The following is a 17798-nucleotide window of genomic DNA, read 5'->3' on the forward strand; positions in this document are numbered from 1 at the left end:
AAAAACCAGCAGGAACTCGCAAGACATTGTCGTCTTGCGAAGCAAGCCCATAGGAAATTCGTTTTGCGAAGCACCTCCAAAACGGAAATCTCTTTCGTCTAGTGAGTTTTCCATCTTGCGAGGCATTCGTCTTGCGGGGCACCACTGTATTTGATGTTTTGTTTTGTTTTTAATCTGTTGGGTGCCACACCAAGTGGCTAGTGAAACCCAGCTGGATGGGCAGGGTAATAATAATAATAATAATAATAATAATAATAATAATAATAATAATAACAACAACAACAACAACAACAACAACAATAATAATAATAATAATTATTATTATTATTATTATTATTATTATTATTATTCTCAGATCCTGTTTTCAGATTTCCCATTGGTGCATCTGACTGGCCACTGTGAGAACAGGGTGCTGGACTAGATGGGCCATTAGCCTGATCCAGCAGGGCTCTTCTTACTTTATTATCTAGTTCAGCCTCCTGTTCTCACAGCAATGGACCTGATGCCTCAATGGGGAAATCCCATCTTTCTTAATTCTGCATCACTGCAAGGTGGCAGCATTTGTTATTCCCCCCCTGCCCCCGCTTCCCTATTTATAAAATGTTCACAGTGCTTCCCCTTCTCTCTCTCCTTTTCCCATCAAAACCACAGTGCAAATGAGCAGGGATGTCATATTTTAAATGTTGCCCTCCTTCCTTCTTTGAACCCCTTCAGTGAGTATAGCTTCTGTGTTTCCTATCCATCATAATGCTGCACACATTCCAATCCCCAAGTGGAAAGAGATTCCAGAAATGCCAGCCCTTTCCCCAGGGTTTGGTTTCCTTGGAATGAAAGTCAGAGGAGGCTGTGATTATATATATATATATATATATATATATATATATATATATATATATATATATGGTTTTACTTACTCATGTATACAACCTGTATACATGTATACAACCTGAGCATCCCCAGATAATGTGGCATCCAGCCAGGTGAGATAGGAAAAGGCTCACTCATGTGTCTCTATGGCAACCTCTTTGGACATGTACGTGGCAGGACTTAACTAGCCGGCCAAGTTATTACCACAACAAAGGTACTGGTTGAGTTGGTTCAGCGGGTTTCTCCTACCAGATACTAAGCCTCACATGTGCAGGATCACATATTTGGAAGGGATCCACAGGTGTTTTCCAGGCTGACACCTCAACTCTAACCAAAGCAATTATTAAACCAGAGGCACCAAGATGTTAAAGAGCTGTGGAAATGAAGCCTTTTGGGGAATGGTTGAGGGAGCTGAGTATGTTTAGGCTGGGGAAGAGAAGACTGAGAGGCAATGTGATGACCATTATCAAATATCTATAAGGCTGCCGCATGGAAGATGGAACAAGTTTGCTTTCTGCTGCTGCTGAGGATAGGTCCTGAACCAATGGATTCAAATTGCAAGAAAAGAGATTCCAACTAAACATTAGGAAGAACTTTTTGATGGTAAGAGCAGTTTGACAGTAGAATAGACTGCCTTGGATGGTGGTGAACTCTGCTTCATTGGAGGTTTCTAAACAGAGGATGGTAGGCCACCTGCCAAGGATTCCTGCATTGCAGGGCATTGGGCTAGATGACCCTTGAGGTCCCTTCCAATCCTACAATTCAATGATTCTATGATCTGTTTGGGAATCTGTCTTCCAATATGTTGCTAGACTCCATCTTGTTCTTGGGGCGCTCTAGATCTGTTTGAAGAATTTACCAGGGTATGGGGTTTGGAGCTTACCTTAGCTTTCCAAGGTGGCTGAAGGTGGTATGTGGGGGTTCCCCTCCATCCTGCAGTCAACATTTCTCCAGCACTCTGCAGCTTCCCCGACTGCCCACATTTCCTGATCTGAAAAAAAAAAGCCCAGCCGGAGGAGTGACCTCATGATGTCTTCTCCTAGGCTGAGCATGGGAAACCAGGGAGGGTGCAAATTGCAGAGCGCTGATGAGATGGTCTGTGGAGCAAATGGAAGGACCTTCACAAAACACCCCTCGACCACCTCAAAAATAAGGTAAGTAACAAAAAACCCAGCACCTCATTCATGAGAATGTCATTGAAATGTTCCACCTGCTTTGATAATTATAGAATGCAGTTCTATTCATTAAAATCAGGCAGGCACCTTCAGCGTACTTTTCTCAGCACCTACTCAAAACATTTTTTAGGCAAGCCCACCCAGATACGTAGAATGTTGACATGTTCTTTCAATCTATTTTAGTTAATTTTAATTAGTATTTTGGAATGTTTTAAATTTAACAGTTTTTATTGATAATTTCATTGCTTTATTCTGTTTGCAAACAGCTTTGAGGTTTTGTTTTGTTTTTCATTGCAATCAAGTGCTGTATTTTTTTTTAAGTTCTTTTCTCATTAATTGATGACCAAAAGTCAAAAATACAGGAGATGTTTCAATGCGGCACTAAAATTAGATAGCTTGTACAATATCACTTGTTGGTAGCCTGAGATGAAAAGGAACTTTCCCAGGTGACCAGATAACAAGAAATGATATATTCCTTGATTGCCTAACCCCAACATCAGCCAACCCAGCCCCCTCGCATTGCCTCGCCTTGCCTCTGATACCATCAGATATACACACAAGCCCATCAAGTCTGAACTAGATATTAGGGCATAAAATCCAGTGGGTGGAGGTTCTAATCACAATGTTGGTTTCTTGATTTTGTCTAGGAAATTGACTAGACAAGCTGGATTGTAAGTCTGCAGGGTTGAATGCATGCATGCCCCAATTGAACATTATTCCTCATGCACACTTGGATGTCTGGCTGTGTTGGTGGTGGGGTACTAGCACAGGGTTGGTGGGGAGGGAAAGTGTGGTCTCACATCCCACGGCTTGTAGGAGAGCGATTGAGGAACATGTAGTCTCATCTGGTCTAGGGAAGCTCTTTTGTGTATCGGAAGAGAATTGGTTTTGGGATTGTCTTTGTATGTAGTTGTTATTCGGTTTTTGTTTTTTGATAGGCCATAACTAGTTAACTTAAGTGAGTGTGGGCTGCTGACATTGCTCCCTAATACCTGCCAGGAGTGTCTCCACCCCCATCATTCAACCTGGACACTGAGGTCCAGCGCCGAGGGCTTTCTTGTGGTTCCCTCACTGCGAGAAGTGAACTTACAGGGAACCAGGGAGAGGGCCTTCTCGGTAGTGGTGCTCACCCTGTGGAACGCCTTCCCATCAGATGTCAAAGAGAACAACAACTATCTGACATTTAGAAGACATCTGGAGGCAGCCCTGTTTAGGGAAGTTTTTAATGACTGATGTTTTAATGTATTTTTAATCTTTTGTTGGAAGCCACCCAGAGTGGCTGGGGAAACCCAGCCAGATGGGCGGGGTATAAATAATAAATTATTATTATAATATTATTATTATGCCAAGCTGTGCCCTGAGATCTGCTGGTAGTTGCCTGGGGTGGCAAGTGGAAACTCTAGAGGTTAATGTAGGAGAAATGGGGGGAGAGGTTGGTGAACATAGCGAGTAGGAGAACAGCTCCTAGTGTAATTAAAGTAAATGTTTAGGCAAGTATAATATGTGATTTAAAGTATCTGTTAGGTTGCAAGGGGGAGAAAGAGCGTGCATGGAATATTGGAAGTGAATGGTGATTGAATGAGAGTTTGAAAGTGAGTTTGAATGCTGGTGGGAGACAGTTTAGGGAGTCAGTTGAGTTTAGGAGTGAGTGGTAGCTGGAGTGGGAGTTAGAGATGGAGATGGAGATGGAGATGGAGATGGAGATGGAGAGAGAGTTTGGATGGCAACAGGGTTGTTTTCAATAGAATCGGGTCTGCATTTTTATTAGCCACATGAGACAAAGTAACAGAAAGGATCACTAAAAACTTAAATCATATGCTTCTGTCCAGTATGTGATCATAGAGACCTATATTTATTATTTCTGCCCTATTAGATCATTGCCTTACACCACATGCCTCTTGAATTGCTACATTAGATGTGGGAAATATTCAGGTACAGTGGTACCTTGGGTTAAGAACTTAATTCGTTCTGGAGTTCCATTCTTAACCTGAAACTGTTCTTAACCTGAAGCACCACTTTAGCTAATGGGGCCTCCTGCTGCCGCCACGCCACCGCTGCACGATTTCTGTTCTCATCCTGAAGCAAAGTTCTTAACGCGATGTACTATTTCTGGGTTAGCGGAATCTGTAACCAAAAGTGTCTGTAACCCGAGGTACCACTGTATATAGCATCTGTGGGGGAAACAGGAACAAAGGGAATGTTATATGTACCCCACACAAACCCAGCTCTGGACAGTCACCTTACAAAGAGAGAAGGTGGTACTGGGCAGTTGGGTGTGTGTGTCTGTGGCTGAGGGTGGGTGGGGGCATGGCAGTCACCATGGCGACAGGTATTGTGGAGCAACTTCCCTGTGAAGAAAGGCTACAGCATTTTGAGGCTTCTTAATTCAGAGAAAAGGCGAGTAAGAGGTGACACAGTGGAAGATTATAAAATTATGCAAGGCATGGAGAAAGTGGGGCATGGCAAAATTTTGCCCCTCCCACATAGCATTAGAACTCATGACATCCAAAGAAGTTGAATGTGGGAAGATGCAGGACTGAAAAAAGAAGGTCCTTCTTCACACAGCACAGAGAGGCAATGATGGTCAGCAACTCAGATGACTCTAAAAGAGGATTAGATAAACTCCTGAAGAGGAGAAGGCTCTGAAAGGCAACTAGCCAGGGGTGCCGACTTGAATAAAATATTGGGGAAGGGGCAGGTAAGCCCCACTCCACATAATCAATCACAAGACGTAGCCCATCAACTTTGGGGAGGCTTGGCCCTCTCAAATATTTTATTTGTGGGGGAAAGGGAACTCGGCTCTCAGGAATTGGCTCTTGTGCTACTAGCTATAATGGCTATGTTCTGCCTCCACCGTACAAAACAGCAATGCTTCTGAATACAGTGGTACCTCAGGTTAAGTACTTAATTCGTTCCAGAGGTCCATACTGAACCTGAAACTGTTCTTAACCTGAAGCACCACTTTAGCTAATGGGGCCTCCTGCTGCCGCCGCACTGCCGGAGCACAATTTCTGTTCTTATCCTGAAGCAAAGTTCTTAACCTGAAGCACTATTTCTGGATTAGCGGAGTCTGTAACCTGAAGCGTATGTAACCTGAAGCATATGTAACCTGAAGTACCACTGTACCCATTTCTGGGAGCCACAGGAAGGGAGAGAGAAGTGCTCTCGTCCTCAGCTCTTACCTGAGGGTTTCCCAGAAGAGGCATCTTGTTGGCCACTGTGAAAACATGAAGCTGGAGTAGATGGGATAGTGGCCTGATCCAGGAGGTGCTCATGTTTTCAATGAGGGACTTTAAATGAGTTCTTACGTTTTAAATGGAGGTCTTCTTGGTGGCAGTGCACCAATTGTGGAACTCCCTCCCACAGTGACAGTTTTTCATCGTCAGTCAAAGATGTGTTTGTTTGTCCAGGCTTTCGAGATCTGTGTGAAGAGTCCCAAACAGTTCAATATTTCCATCTGCTGCTATAGGGTTTTTTGTTTTTGTTTTTTTGCATGCTGTGAGTCTCCCTGGGCTCCTGTGGCAGGAAGGGGTGATACAGAACCAACACAACCACAATCATAATTTGAAAAGTATTTTTTCAAGCTTCTGTACATATTGTTACCTACCTTAACCAGGCTAGAAAAATTATTATTTTCATTGGGTGTGATCTAATGTCAAGTCATGCTCAGATTTAAACCCCATGGAATCAATTAATTTATGTAGCTTTGGTTCCAACGGATCTGTTTTCAGCATGTCTTGGTTAGACTCTCTCTCTCGTGTTCTGTTTTTATTTAAAGAGGAAATAAAATTACATTTTACATTGGATGATTGTATATTTGGCCTGCAGAGTGTCCTTATGCGCATGGCGACTGTTTTATTTGAGTTTTTGTTGATTTTCTCTAAATTTGGTCAATTTAATTAAACGCGAAAATGAGCTGTAAGGAAGGTGATAGCCACTGGAAATTAATGCATGGCTAATACTAAAAAACAAAAACTGTAGATCATTGTGGGATGCTGCTAATTTTAATATTTTCTTTTTGTCCTTAACAGGATTCCATTGGTGAACCTGTAAAAAAAAAAAAAGGAATGGGTTACCTATACCTACCATTTGTGTTTACTGATGGAAGACTCAAAGAACAGCCAAATATATTTTTATATAATAAAAAAGGGATTTGCCCCTACGAGTGATTGAATTTTCGAGGAGTGCATTATTTTTCTGGGAGAAGATGGTCGTGGGTGGGGTCTGGGGTGGGGAGAGAATAAACTTGCAAGCAAAGATGGAAGAAAGAAGATGGAAGCCAGCCAAACAGAGCCATGGCTTCAGTCTGGGACGTGTGTGGACTGTGACTCTATTTTTGAACCTGTGCCAATAATACCATAATGTGCCATGATTCGCCTGGGGGAAACGTCTTCAGAAGGTGACGCAGAGTGGAATACATGTCAAAAAGAAAAAATATATATAGTGAAAGCAAGGGTGGGGAATATCTCTTCTAATAAAGTCAGTATTTCTGGTTACTATACATATAATATATATATATATATAAACACAAACACTTTTTGTACTGTAGCAAATTTTTGGAAAAAAAATCTTAAATGTTCTGGGTTGTTGTTTTTTTCTAAAAAAAAAAAAATTAATACCATCAAAGAAATGGGTGTTGTGGGTTATAAATATGATTCCGTTTGACACGCTTAGTATATATGAACTTAAATAAATGGATGTTTTCTACTTCAGAAATTTAGTTTTCACAAACATACATGCTGACACCTGCATTTCAAAGCCCATTTCTACAAGAGAACTAATTTAACAACAACAACAACAATCCCGGGGTTGGGAAAAGGCAACTGAGCATTCTCTGAATAATCCATGTTGATTACAGCTCTTAGAATTTAACAAAAGAAGCTCGGTGGATCCCGTGTGAACACAGAGAGTTTCAGTGTGCAGAAGGAACCAATTCAAGCTATGACATTTCTCCATGCCTATGGGTTTTAGGATGCAACGCTAAAAATTCTTAACAGGGAGTAAGTCACATTGATTTTACTGAGATGTACTTCTGAGTAGACATGGTTAAGGTTGTTAGACTGTGTTCCCTGGGGTTCCTTTAAATCTTATTGAGGATCCCTTGATGAGAAGGTCAGCAATGGTGGCGCCACATTCTTGAAAGACAGAAATCTTCCCCTGCAATGCACATCCACAAGAGAGCGTGGGGGCCATGTTCAGGAACAGCCCCCCAAGTTCACTCAAGGCAATGACAATGGCCAATAGATCTGATGTGTGAAGTTCTGGTGGTCATCTTTGCATTTGCTTCAGAACCTTCTGTCAACACACAAGAGATCCATGGCAGACGAGCCAGTGTGGGAAAAGATGCTTGAAAACTACATGACTATCTGTGCATTCAGAACTTCGTGGAGAAAGGCTAGTGTATGCCAGGTGACCAAAAGCAAAGGAAAATAAGCCAATGTGTTGTATGGGGGAGGAGGGGCTTTGAAAGGTGTTTGGGAACATCAACTGGACCAGAATATGTTGGGTGCTTACCTCACGAGTTTGCTGGTTTTTGTTTCTGAGGACAATTCAAAGTCCTTGTGTTGACTTCCAAAGCCTCTAGTTGTTTTTGGTGGGCTGGGATAGGTGAAGGTCTTCTCCTTCCACTTGAACCTACCTATCAGCTCAAATAATCAAATAAGGATCTCCTTGTCCTACAGAGGTTAAGTAGCTCACTTACCTGAGAGAGGGTCTTCTTGCATGGTGGCTCTGTGATTGTGGAATACCCTTCCTAGGCAAGTTATCACTTGGAGCCATCATCACTCTCTCTTAGGCACCAGATAAGGTCCACCTTGTGTCCTCCCCTGTGTCTTTAACACTGTGTTATTTCTTTTCTCCTTTTTTAAAAAAACTCCTGCTGAAACTGTTTTATTGGGCTGCTGTTACTGGGTTTCTTTCTTTTTTATTAAAAAATGTTTCTAAGATAGTTTATTATTGATTGTATTGTTGATTTTAATTTTTGTAAGCTGCCTTGAGCAGCTTTGGAGAAAGGTGGGAACCACTTTTCCATAAGTAATAAACAATAAATACAAAATTAAGAAGAAGACTCCTGTAAGAGTTATGTAGGAGGGAGAATTTCCATGGGCACCACTTGATCTTCAGAATGAGACTACGATGAAAAGTCTACACAACCATAAAACAGGAAATGCTTGGAGGAAGACTTGCTCTGAGTCAGAACACAGACTGATCTGACCAAATCATACACTACTACCAAGAGCAGTACATGCAAGCCAAGGAAAAATGCTAAGGTTCTCTACTTTCATTCTTAAACTGTGAACATGATTAGGAAGTGGCCCAAGCATTTTGATATCCTGACCCTTTTAAATAGCTGCTTTTATTAAAAAAATTACTTGGATGTGAGTAGTATTTGACAGGAGGTATGCTGAGTTGCAAAGAGCGTGCTCGTACGCACTCAGCCATCCATCACCTTAATTTGCTCAGAAACCTGCAACTGCATCTATACATATAAATTAACATAAGTTTTCTGTGCATTTGTGTTCCGATGAGCCAGTGCCCTGAATCCTTTAAGTACCTAGCAATACCTTTGCCTAAACTTAATTTTGTTTTTCATTTCTTTGAATTCCGTTCATTTCATTCCCCTCCCATTTATGTTTGTTTTAAGACTTCTGATGTTTACAGCATTGGCATTTACCATCCAAAAGGCATAAAATTCCCAGGCCTTCTGTTACCCTTTCAAAGGATCAGATGTGCCAAATGCCAGATGGATGAACCAGAGGAGCCTTTGATTTGTAGACCTCATTTTATATCTTTCTCATCCCCTGTGACCTCACTGTGACCTGTCCAGGTTGTTCCAGGTTGTTTCAATTTGTGTACCAATAGAAATGAACAGTGGGTGGGCACCTAAAAATGAAATGATTGAACAATTTTCATTTTTTATCGTTCAGAAATCAATGAGGTTCATTCTTCCCACCTTCCTCTTTCTTTCTTTCTTTCTTTCTTTCTTTCTTTCTTTCTTTCTTTCTTTCTTTCTTTCTTTCTTTCTAAAACTGCCTCTGATTGCCAGTGAATCTCCAGGGCCTTGGGTGGAAGTTTTTCCTGTACTCTAAAACACAGGAAATGCCAGGGATTAGACCTGGGACCTTCTGCATGCAAAACATGTACTCCTGCCTTCCTGGGGCTGATGGGAATTGTAGTCCAAAACATCAGGAAGGTAACAGGCTGGTGAAGGTTGGAGGACATTGCCACTAAACAATGGTCCTCGCTGGCCTCCATGACTTCTGGTCTTTTGCAAACACCCAGAAGAGCCTTTCTCTATACATCAATACATACCATTACCTATTTGAAAATGTAAAATGGCTTCCTTCCCTTTCATATCAAGGCATAGGCAGGGGGTGCTGGGGGTACCCAGACACAGCACTGTTGTAGTTGCCAACCATCTGTCTCAGGAGACAATGGAAGAGTGTGCCTTCAGGGGTAAAGTCAAACCATTGGAGAGTTACAGCGCCTGCTGTGGCTGTAGACACCAATATGGGAGAGTCATGTTTTATTACAAGTGGGGCAGATGAAGGCATCCAGTTTTGCTGCTACAGGCGCACCTTGGCAATTCTTCTCTCTGTGCTCCTCCAAGCAATCACTCCTGCTCTGGTCACCACTGTGGATATGAAGCAGGAGAAAACCTGCTATTCACACTAGTACCATTAACTACCCGTGAGTCAGGTTGAAGGAAGAGCCCAAAGTTTACTTTACTTCAGTAAAAGTGTTTCAGTGGCATTGCTCCGCAAAAACTGAATCCCGGGTGTTGTCCACGGGGAACTTTTTAAAGGGTTTACAGACAAAGGATTCATATAAAATCCAATCAAAAGCTCCAGACATTTGCAGAGAGTAGCTGGCAAAACACTCATTGGATACAACTCTCTGTGAAGTCCAGTTTGCACCTTGACATGGCATCCCTTCGAGGGCCCCTCACTTCTTAGTCTACATAGATACAAGCCTACTAAAAGGTAGAATAGTAGTCTGAGATTTATGTTTACATAGATAACAAGCCTACATAAGGGCAAGTTGTCCTTCTGGTAAGCTGGGATGGCCAGACTCCCATAAATTTACTCTCCAGAAGTACATTCCCAAATGCCATTCTCATATTCTCTGAGCCCAGGTGTCTCTGCAAAGGGGCCTCTTCTGTGAGCAGAGGAAAGGGTGTCTCTTATGTCTCAAAAGGGAGCTTTTGTGAGTCAAGAGATTTTTAACAGAACCCCTGGTCTCCTTCAAAGAGGGCTCTTTCAGACCCCCAACACCCCACCCAATGCCTCAGATACACAACCTGACTGACTCCAGGCACGGCATTTATCTGCAAAGGATTCCCATTCCGTGGGGTTAATGTTGCCAGCACTCATGTCATGTTTGCAGACATCTTTGTAGTGCATAACGTTGACAAACCTGGAGACTGTGGTGAGAAGGGAGAACATACAGAGCAACAACCCAGGTCCCTCAGCTGCCACAATCCATGGGGAAGTGGCAGTGGGGAGGAGACAAAGGCAGAACAGAGGAAGAAGGAAGCAAACAAACAGAGAGGGGTGCAGACAGTAGTTAATGGTTGGGTTGGATCTGCCTGCATCGGTCTCTGGAAGTGGCAGCAGTGGCAATACCTACTTCTCTCTTACTGCTGTCACTGCTGCAGTTAACCACCCCACTGCCACTTCCTGAGACCGATGCAGGCAGAAACTGCAGATCTATTTTTCAAAGCAAGAGAAGACAAGACAAACATATTCCAAACTCGGTGGTTATATGTGGTTACATCAAAGAGCATGAAAGAAATTAGAGGGAAAAATGAAAACAAACAAGCAAACACAAGGGTACAAGAAATTCCTAAAATAACCAGACAGATTTGTGTTGGGCCTGAACTGTTCTTTTGTGTTAACATATTAAATAAGTGAGCGCCAAATTGCCACATATGGTTCTCTTTTTCTCTGATCAGTTTGTACCCTTAACTTATGGTTGGGTTTTTTCAAAAATAGCCAAACCTTTCAGAACCAGTCTGAAAAATGAGAGCCATTCCAAAACTTTGCTGCAGTTGTTTGAGCTGCTAACAAGAGAAGGGAAATTAATGTCTTTTTTTCCAGAACATTGAATAAATTCAGTAAGGTGAGTCATGGGAATGCTGAAACATTTAGTTTTGTTATTTTTGAAATTGCTCCAAACACATCCCCTGCCCCCAACTTCTAGATGTCAGAGCAGTTCCACTTGAATCTGGTCTTCTGTTGTGGCCTGTGCAAAACCAGGTCCCAGCAATTAGAAGAGGGATTCATTTGATCTCCTTCTTACAGAAGACTGACCCAATTTGACACCCACTTCCAAATTCTGTGCATCTTATACTGTAATGCAACCGGCAGTCAGATTATGCAGTTCTCCCAATTTGGCAAATGTGAATGCAAAATGTGTATGCAGAAATACTGCTTTATACAAATATGCATACAACTAGGCAGTGCCTTTTTTCTATAAAAATGTGTTTAGGGGAATTCTCATTTTGACTCAAGAAAATCACCATTTTAGAGTTCAAATTGGGGAAAAATACATACAGTAAATTGACAAAAGTACAAAGATTCACAAAATGTTTAGGGGTATGCGTACCCTTGAGTCCCCCCAGAAAACCCCCCACTGCAACTAGGGGCTGCACCCCTTCTCACTACACTCACCAACCAACCAACCAACCAACCAACCAACCAACCAACCAACCAACCACTATTCCCACATTAACACTCTAGGACTTCCACTTCCAACCCCATGTAACTATTAAATTCATTTTTCACCTTCCCATCCCCACTTCTTCATGCATATCCATCATGATGCGGCCCTACAAAACCTCCAAAGGAGGCTGCATGATGACAGCATTATATTTTTATGTGTATAGGAAGAAATGCCTATTTTACAGATGAAAGTATTAAAAAGCATTGCAAAGTGCACATGTTCCATTTTAGAAGTGCCCATTTTACATGGAGTGTGTGTAAAAATGCATCCAATGCAAACGAGTTCTTTAAAACCAACCAACACCCCCCCCCCAAAAAAACCCCACACCTTTCAGGATGGAACAGACCTATAATCGAGTGCCAGCAAGCCTAAACTGAGATTGGATTGGTTGTTCAGCTCCTCTGTCCTTTCAGACAAAGCCCTTAGTTGCCAATTTCTGTAACTCACTTTGGGAACCTGAGTTGCAAACCATCCAACTTGATGTCTTGATTTGGGTCCAGCTGCTCTCGCCACAAATACCTGGCTTGGCACAGAGTCTTGCCAAAAGGAAAAGCTACCCAACAGGCATTTTCTAATTTTACGCACACAAAAAGGAACTCCTAAATTTAGATTGCACCAGAAGGGAAGCGTTGCCAGTATTTGCACAATCAGAGCCATTCAAAAAAAGAAAAAAAGAAAAAGCTTCCCGATTTCCAACCAGCTGCACTGATGTAAAAAGGGAGAGTAGTGAAGCAATCCTAGAGTCTCAGTTGGTCCATGTCCAAAGATTCAGCGGTTCAAATGAGCTATGAGGAGGGGGGAAAGTCATCTTGCAGACATTCAGAGGCTGAGGGAGAGGGTGGACGGGTCTGGAAACAATCCCTTTCTTTCCCCAAATTTCCCTACCTTTTTTGTAATTGTTCTCCATCAATTAATGCAAAAAGGAATTGCATTTGAAAATTAGAGAGATAAAACTTTGGTGAAATTCTCATGGTTCAGAGGCAGGGATTTGTTTTTCTCTGTTGTGCATACATTACTTTTGAGGTATCCGACGAGTGTTTCTGAGGCCACATTCACACCATACATTGAAAGTCCTACCATACACAATCCTGGCTTTCCACCCCAAATCTAGGAGTTGTGGTTTGTTAAGGGTGCTAAATAGTTGTTAGTAGACCTCCCACCCACCCCCAAATTCCTCTCAGAAATATACCACTCCCAGAGTTACCTTTTTAATTGTTCAGGGAACTTTAGCTCTTCAAGGGGAGTGTTTTAGTGTCTGCGGTTTTGACGAATGTACTCATTTTACAAGACATTCTCCTAATATTTTTTCTCTAACCGCTTCCTGCAGGCTATGCATCATATTCTATGCAGTTTTCACTAATATAGTCCCTTTTACGAACACTTTCCTGATATACATTCGTTCTTGTAAACACTAGCAGGACAGTTGCATTGCAAAATTCAGGTCAGTGCAAATTTTGTGTGCTTCTGTTGGTGTGTTGTTTCAGAATGTGCGAGTTTGAGAGATTTGGCTTTAACTAACTCCAATTCACCAGATGGATTAAATTTATCCCCTATCCCTATTTCCATCTGGGCTAAGAGAATCATACGAGGGACTCCAGATATAATCTAGCCCGACTCCATCTTGTTGCCAGATACCCGCTGCTATGATATCAGTCATAGGTGACTGTGACAACCGCCCTCACTAACAATGGGAATGAGGAGACTGATGGGATTTGGGTGCTCTCACAACATAAAAATATAGAATGAGAACACAAAATACATAATAAAGCAAACCAACTACTCCCCGCCCACAAACACATTTTAAATCCTCCACGTCGGTCTGGAAACCAATTGGATCCATCAAATGGGAGGGAGTTGGGTATGTTTAACCTGGTGAAAGGCTGTCACATGGAAGATGGAGCAAGCTGGTTTTCTCCTGCTCCATAGAGTAGGGCCTGAACAAATGGATTTAAATGACAAGAAAGGAGATTCTGACTAAACGTTAGGAAGCTCTTTCTGATGGTAAGAGCTTTGGACAGTGAATTGGACTCTTTCATATGAGGTTTTAAGACAGAGGTTGAGCACTGGCGCAGGAACGGGGGTGCAGAGGGAGCGGTCCGCCCCCGGCACCACTATTCCGGTAGGGTGCCATTGCGGCGCCCCCCGACACACAATGCACCCCCACAAGCGGTGCACCACACCCCCAGAACATGCACCACCCTTGCAGGTGATGTACCACGCCCCCAGATGTGTGTCATGCCCCCATCTGCTCTCCGCCCCCCAATAGCAGAGCATGCAGCTTCTCCACTGAGGTTGGGGGCCCATCTGTAAGAGACTCTTTAGTTGTGATTTCTGCATTGCAAGGGGTTGGGCTACATGGCCTTTGGGATTCCTTCCAGCTTTGCAATTCCATGATTCTTTTATTTACTTTCTCCTTAAGGGGAAAAAATCTGTGTTGCCCTGTCCATCTAACTCCTAATTCAGCCCCAACCAGCCTCTAAACTGATCCCTATCCAGCAATGTAAAGGTCAAGTTCCAAATTTTGACTTTCTAGTCTCCAATCTGTCTCCTGATTGGATTATACTCCAAGGAACTCTGATTTCTTTCTAAGACTGACTCAAGGACCATCCATTACAGTGGCCATCTAGACGCTGCTCATACTGTTAGGAAGTTTGCCAGAATGTTTGACTAAATCTCTCTCTCCCCACCAAAAGAATAGAAGCTATTGCCTCATACCCTACCATCTGGACCAACACATTTATTCCATCATTTATTTGATAGCCCTTTAGATATTTGAAAAGGGAGCTCATCGCATCATCTCTGAATGTAGTTTCTGGTGCAGTTTTCCACCTCTTTCATTACTACAGAAGGCAGCTGAGAACACAGAGTTCTGACGGGCACAAAAAGAAATTTTCCAATAAATGGTTTGTTTACCTAATTTCTACCTGTCACTTTGTACAAAAAATTAATTAATTAATTAATTAAATGAATAATAAAGAGTCTGTTCTCAGGGTGGCTAATGAAGTGGTAAGATCTGAGACAGGGACAAAGGGGGGGGGGGACCCACCAAATAATATTGTCACATCAACGCAGTAAAATAAGATAGCAGTGGTACATTCAAATAGACAGTAGCGTGGTTTATTTTTATTTTAAATATGCATATACGTTTGATGTTTAAAAGGGCTAAAATTGGCAGTTCTTAAAATCCCAGGGAGCCAGGAACATTTTTACCTGTCAACTGAGTGAAAGTGACAAGGTGAGTATCCCTTGGGAAAGCGTTGCCAGGGCTCTAGAAACAGCTGAATTGAATACAACTTTTGTTGTCGAGATGGGGGCAGTGCTTAATAATAGCTATTTTGTCTGGAACAAAAGAAAGGTTCTCAAATTATGCCCTAGGGGAAGACACAGTGGTTGCTGCCAGAGAAAGCACACATTGAACAACTGTCCTGATTCGTTGTCATAACATTTTCACAGAGGTTACACAACAATGTAGTTTCCCACTCCCCACTTTTATCCCCACAAAAAAAGACAGAAGTTTGGATCCAACGAAGTTCTCCTGTTCAGAAAAGGCCTTCTGCTTATGCAACTTCCCCTTCCTCTCATGAGAATGTAAGAAGAAACTTGCTGCATCAGACCAGCGACATATCTTAGACCCTCCAAGTGTCCCTATTTTCCAGGGACAGCCCCAGATTTACAGAAGCCATCCCAGTTTCTGATTTGGTCTAGGAATGTCCTGCTTTTCCTTAGGATATCCTTATTTTCATCAAAGAAATGTTGGAGGACATGGAGTTATGTGACCCCTGAGCCAAGGAGATAAATAACTACACAACCTTTAAAAGACATCTGAAGGTAGCCCTGTATAAGAAAGGTTTTTTAAAAAAATGTTTAATGTTTTATTATGTTTTTATACCTTTTGGAAGCTGCCCAGATCGGCTGGGACAACCCAGTCAGATGGGTGGGGTATAAATAACAAAATTGTTGCTGTTGCTGTTGTTGCTGTTATGGAAGGGACATCCCTATTTTCCCATCTAGTTCAGCATCCTATTCTAACAATGGTTGCCTAGATACCTGGGGGAAACCCACAACAGCATTCTCCCATCCTTCAGTTTCTTATTTATTTCTTATATTTACATACTATCTTTTCTTACAAGGCACTTGAGGTGCTGTATATGGTTGGCTTCCTCCCCATTTAATCCCCACAACATCCCTATGTGGTAGGATAGACCAGAGAAGAAGAAGAAGAAGAAGAAGAAGAAGAAGAAGAAGAAGAAGAAGAAGAAGAAGAAGAAGAAGGGGAGGAGTAGTTTGAATTTGATATCTTGCTTTATCGCTACCCGAAGGAGTCTCAAAGCGGCTAACATTCTCCTTTCCCTTCCTCCCCCACAACAAACACTCTTTGAGGTGAGTGGGGCTGAGAGACTTCAAAGAAGTGTGACAAGCCCAAGGTCACCCAGCAGCTGCATGTGGAGGAGCGGAGACCCGAACCCGGTTCACCAGATTACGAGTCCACCGCTCTTAACCACTACATCACACTGGCCCAGATGATGACTGGCCCAAGCTCAACCAGTGAGCTTCATGGTTGAGTGGAAACTCAAATCCTGGTCTCCCAGATCATACGCTAACCATTACACCACACTATCTGTCACTAGCAACTTCCAGGATGTGTTATTCAGAAGCATTACTGCCTCTGATCATGGAAGCAGAACATAGCCATTGTGACTAGGAGACATCCACAGCCCTCTCCTCCATAGAATGCAGAATAGTCTTTTAAAGCCATCAAAAGCATCCCTTTCTCCTGCGAGAGTGAGTTTCGCAGTTTAACTATGTGCCACATGAAGAAGGACATTCTTCTGTCTGCCCTGCACCTGCCAACATTTCCTGAATGTCTTCTTCCCAAGCCCTCCCCCTCACACATTTGTTACTGGGTTCCCCCAACCCTCTGGAGCAGAGGTGGGATGCACAGCCAGGGAGGGAAGGAAGGAAAGTTCTCCTGAGCAAATGGAAATCCTTCCATGAACAGGACAGTCTAGTCGAGTTCAGCTCTGAAGTGGTCACGGGGGTGGGGAAGAGAAAAGTTGTATCCAACTAAACACAGTTTCAATGCCTTCAAAGTGTTGATATTTTCACCCCCTCCCATTGCAAGAATCTCCTGATGTTTTCAGAAAGGAGGGGGCGGAAACTGCTCTTCGCTTCTTCCACTCCTGCCTGACTCTGTGTGGAGTCTGTGTGTTATTTATGTAGAGATTAGGTGGCTGAATGATAGCTGTAACACTCATGCAAGCCAGTAGCTCTTTAGTTTTAGTTTGCAGTAGCTGTTAGAAATAAAAGAAGTTATACTTCACAGCTTTCTTCCGTGTTGTTCATACTCTGCTGAGTTGGGCACTCACAATGGACAGTTGTGGGTCCAGTGAACTTAGATCTGCTTTCCAGGAGTGGAAGGTCTCTGGAAGTGCTCCAGTTTGCCTAGCCAAGTCGGGGCAGAACCAGTTGTTGAGCCCAGTCATTGGCATCGGCTCAAAGGCGTTCTGACACAAAGGTTCCTGTGCTTTTGCATCTTTTTGTCAGGAATGTCCCTTTCCAGAGTGACAGTGAGGACTCCGAAGAGGATGGGTGGCAGGCTGGGGAAAACAGAGGCTTGCTTCCTTCCAGTGGCATAGCGTGGGGGGTGCAGGGGGGGCCGGCCGCACCGGGCACAACATCTGGGGGTTAGGGTTAGGGGGCGCAAATCCACGGGTTAGGGGGCGCAAATTACTTGCCTTGCCCCGGGTGCTGACAACCCACGCTACGCCACTGCTTCCTTCCCATACTGAGAGTGATGCAAGCCCCTCCAGTTCTGGAGTGCCGGCTGTAAATTCCCAAGATAGCGTAGGTCAGACAGAGGCAGGTTCAGAGGAACTTTAGAGACGGCTCCAGAGGGGGGTGGGCAAACTGCCCGCGAGTCCCCACGGACATGACAAAGAAGTAGGGTCCAGGCTTGGCGTCAGTCCAACAGGAGGAGGGGCGGCCGATGGAGGATGTCCTGTTGGCAGAGGACCTGCCCTTTAGTGAGCTCAA

General features: G+C 43.1%; 1 protein-coding gene and 1 long non-coding RNA gene across 6 annotated transcripts in view; both read left to right on the forward strand.

The window, feature by feature from the left end:
* The window catches only part of AJAP1 (adherens junctions associated protein 1), a 124906-nt gene extending 118690 nt beyond the window's left edge, over positions 1-6216 (forward strand). For 2 of the 5 annotated variants that reach the window (XM_081204027.1, XM_081204028.1), the window contains exons 5-6: positions 1911-2021; positions 6074-6216. In XM_081204027.1, the coding sequence (XP_081060153.1) occupies positions 1911-2021; positions 6074-6095 (133 nt within the window). In that variant the 3' untranslated portion in view covers positions 6096-6216. Of the gene's footprint in view, positions 1-1910; positions 2022-6073 lie in introns of those variants that run through there. The other 3 variants (XR_014010526.1, XM_081204029.1, XR_014010527.1) reach the window with 2 other exon arrangements.
* LOC308592502 overlaps positions 1-17798 on the forward strand; it is a 643114-nt gene that overhangs the window by 307871 nt on the left and 317445 nt on the right. The window lies entirely within an intron of this gene.

This window comes from Podarcis bocagei, assembly GCF_964188305.1.
Source record: "Podarcis bocagei genome assembly, chromosome: 7".
Lineage (NCBI taxonomy): Eukaryota > Metazoa > Chordata > Lepidosauria > Squamata > Lacertidae > Podarcis > Podarcis bocagei.